Source organism: Drosophila pseudoobscura, chromosome X (assembly GCF_009870125.1).
Source record: "Drosophila pseudoobscura strain MV-25-SWS-2005 chromosome X, UCI_Dpse_MV25, whole genome shotgun sequence".
NCBI lineage: Eukaryota > Metazoa > Arthropoda > Insecta > Diptera > Drosophilidae > Drosophila > Drosophila pseudoobscura.
This window is the reverse complement of record NC_046683.1, coordinates 15255054-15258921: the sequence shown is the minus strand read 5'-3', so window position 1 is coordinate 15258921 and position 3868 is coordinate 15255054. Positions and strand designations below refer to the sequence as shown.

The window sequence follows — 3868 nt, the reverse complement described above, 5'->3', positions numbered from 1 at the left end:
TTTAGCAACATAGTGTATTCTTGTTTTATTGTTATTGTTATTGTTTAGGCACACACTCGCACACGCACGCATTGCACATTATAAATTAATCTCTGGGCAGCACCACAACTTCCTCAGAAGTCTTGTGCAAAACGTAAATAGTGGCACCCCAGCAGTCGGCGCCCTTGAGATCGGAACCTTCCATGATGGAGTCGGAGATCACTGCCAACAGATCGGTCGGCTTCAGATCTGGCTTCCAGAGAGCCTTGCACATGGTGCCAATTGAAGGGCACTTTCCGGATGCAGAAAAGTCCTCGGAGTTCAAGAGTTCTCCACTCCCATTCACACCGCAGATAAACGGCTCCACTGTTTCGGTGTTGAGTCCGGCCACAACGCTCTCGATTTGATAGGGCTTCAAACGGGGCTCTTTGAGGTAGTTTGAAAGATTTTTAGCATATATCTCCGGCGTTACATTGCCGAACATATTCTGACGCAGCAGCATACGATTGCGCACGCGAATAATATCTTGTTCGCATCCTGTAGCGGAAAGGGGCAAGGGTTCACTTGCGTAATTAAATCTTACGAATGCCACAAACCTGAGAGTGCCACATATATATACGGATGCACTTGGAACAAATTTCCGTAGTCATAGTCGTATTTTTCGCCATCATGAAGAATAATATGATCCGTAGCAATGGCCACGCATTCATTTCCGGCCATGGCCACAACACTGCCGCCCAGAATAGACGCGATGCTGCTCATCGTTGAAACGCTTATTTAAATCTAGTCTCTAATTTTTTATATTATATTCCAACTGAAAATCACAATTACTAAATAAATCTCCTTCTACTGATGTACGTTTACAGGCCAGACTACTGTTTGAACTGATTCTGTTTTGTTTTTCTTTTGAAGTTACTCAAATTTCTTTGAGAAACATGAAGGATCGATCTACAGGGGCTTAGTCTGTCAAATAATGTTCATTTAATTAGAATGTCACAACGCACAATGCTCAAAAGCCACAGCATTCGTCCATCGGACAGCAGTCGTTGTGGCCAAAATATGTCTTCTCTACGGATGCGACCCATTGTTCTACCTATTCCCGGCACTGCCGCTCATTAAAGTGAACTTTGCGTACCGATTAAGTGATTTCAAGATGAAATTAGCATTCAAAAGTACAATGGGGAGCATAGTCAGCCGTACAGCCCCTATCACCCCTCTAGCTCCACCGCCATCAGGCATCATATTGCACCCCAATCAGGGCCACAGTCAGAGTTCCATTGACCGTCTCGGCCTGCTGCTGCGCATTGCAGTTAACCCCGAAAGAAACAATGCAGCAGGCGGTGGGTTCTGGTGGGTTCTGGTGGGGACTGGCGGGGACTGGAGTTGTCAGCGGGGCTGTGGCTCGCAGGGAGTTGCAGGCAATGGCGGGGACTTCATTTTGTGTGCCCCACTTCGGGCCCGTGCCAAACAACTTTGCAGCCGAGAGCTGCAGCAGTCACCAATAAGCCAATTCCATTCCCAGTTGGGGGGCTCATTGGCGCTTTTGCCAGTGCAAGTGCACTGGTTTTCGGGGCACACGGCCGGGAGGTAGGGGATGGGTCTTGTGTTGGGGGCTGGTGGTTGTTGGGGCGGGGGGAGGGGAGATTTAGGGGATACCCCTAAAGCAAAGCATTTGGTTTCGTTTCGTGGCATTTGCGTGGCATTTGGATGATTTCTGCCTATTTCCTGGCCGCCAGCACTTCGCTCCGTGGCAGCCCCCTCCCCTCCTTCCCCTGGCCAACCCTTAATCGCGTGTTTGCCGCACATTTTAACGGCCGTCGGTGTCGTTGTCGTTGTCGTTGTCGCTGTCGGTTGCCACAGCAACACGAAACACGAAACACGAAAGGCAAATGCAATGCACAAGGCAGTAGGCCGTAGGCTGTAGGCTGTAGGCTGTAGGCTGAAGGCAGTGAGAGCAGTAGGGGGCCAGGGGCAAGGTGACAGGGAATGGTGCGGTGATATGGGGTCACAAAAGAATGAAAGAGCGGGCGAGGCGGGGCGGGGCGGCAGAGTAAAAGGTATGAGTCTGGGAAATGGTTCATCTCTCTAAACTGCAAACGTTTGTGGTCTTTTTTATCTGGATTTTCAACGGAATATAACAAAAGGAGATGGGACTGTAAGGGACCTTAGACCTCTGGGATACCAGATAGTCGTTTCTCGTTTGTGGCTTTCTTTTCAAAAAATGTTGCTTTCAACGACATTCCCCAAAGCTGGCTGTTATAATCTCTTAATCGTACAAGATTTTAATAGACTCTTAGATAATTTCCATCTTAACTTAAGAAGTGTGGATACGACACCAAGTATCCGAAGATGTGAAAGAAACTACTTGACCCACCGACTACCCAAAATATACGATATAACAGGGAGAAATATATAAATAAAATAAATACTTTCAAGTAATTTAGGCACTGCGTCATTGCGTCCTATTCCGATGTCGATGGAAAACGCGTGCCAGTGTAAACAGGCTATAATTATAAGTATAAATATAATTCGATATTATGGTATGGAACATACGAGGTTTTCATAGAGATTTTCGGCAAAAATACTTGTTTGATGTTTTTGAAATAGAATTGTAAGAGTTGGCCATTCTGTTCCCCCAAATACGGGTACGGCCTGCGATGTGCCTGTGACTGGAACTCCACTTAATGATCCCATGCACGTGTACTTAAATATTATGCCTAATTATGGCGAATGGTGATGGCGACGGCGATGGCATAATTAGCCGGCCTCTAGCTGAAACACGACGATGCTTAAGTACGCATGGATGTGTGTGTGTGTTGCAAGTAGTAGCTGCTGCCTGCTACTTGCTGTATTGGTTGTTGGTTTTGTCGGCAGCAAGTGAACCAAAATTTATGCAAATTCCAGTGGAGATGAGAGACAGAGAGACTTCATCTCCGGCAAACCTCTCTGGCTCTCCTCCTGCTATTCCGTCTCCACGAGTCCTTTCGGTATTCAGCCACCAAAAGTGCAAAAAGGAAACGCACTGGAAAAGCTGAATAATGTAAGGTTATGTTAATGTGCGAGGGGGCTCCGCCGATGGAATGGGATGGGCTCCGTTCCTGGGGATGGGGGTGAGGGTGGTTTACGCACCAGGTGTACATTACACATTTGCTGCAGTTGACCTGGCATTTATGGAGGTCGCCCGCTAACAGCCCCCTCCACAATCGTGCCCTGCGGCAGGTGCAGCGGCGAGGTCGGGAGGGGCAGCGGGGTCAGGTGCAAGGAGAAACCGAAGGCGATTTAATTGAATATTCAATTTCGCTCGCCCACGCGGAGCTGTCGGAGATCGACAAGCGAGAGCGGACAAAACCATCAGAGCAGTCTCATGTTTCACTTTCAAAATGCCGTCCATCGATGCTGGTGCGAAAGTTCTCACTTTCGATGCGGAAACGGAAGGATAGATCGATTAACATTTAACAGACTTAATTCATCTTAAATGGTTTGAGTTTAATTCTGGATTCCCTTAAAGAGTTATGCTTGTTAGATAAAATATGTGATGTTATCTGATGCCGTGCCATGAAAACTATAATGTATGTACATAATAAATAATCCAATTTGGTAATTAATTTTCAGTGAAGCCCCAACTACGGCCAGCAGATTGAGTAATAAGTAAGTTCTGCAGAAATCCATAATTCCAGTAGGTACTTAATCAGGATACTTTGTGCATTTTCCAGGAATTTTATGCGGAAAAGGGATGCTCTTTCCGTGGGGAGTAAAATTCTTGGTAGGCCAATCGATTGCGCACTTAATCCAAAATGAAAATGAATAGATATATGTATACATATGTATGGTAACTCATGTACCATAACATACCATACACATGTTCATTCCACCGATTAGTAAACGGCGC

The 3868-nt window shown here is 46.4% G+C and overlaps 1 protein-coding gene across 1 annotated transcript; it reads right to left on the bottom strand.

The window, feature by feature from the left end:
• On the bottom strand, positions 1 to 864 carry LOC6901313 (proteasome subunit beta type-3-like). Its single transcript, XM_002133978.3, has 2 exons — positions 576 to 864; positions 1 to 516 (listed from the first exon to the last, which is right to left on the bottom strand). The coding sequence occupies exons 1-2, from the start codon at positions 739 to 741 to the stop codon at positions 86 to 88; spliced, it is 597 nt and encodes a 198-aa protein (XP_002134014.1). The 5' UTR covers positions 742 to 864; the 3' UTR covers positions 1 to 85.
• Between the last annotated feature and the right edge of the window lie 3004 nt (positions 865 to 3868).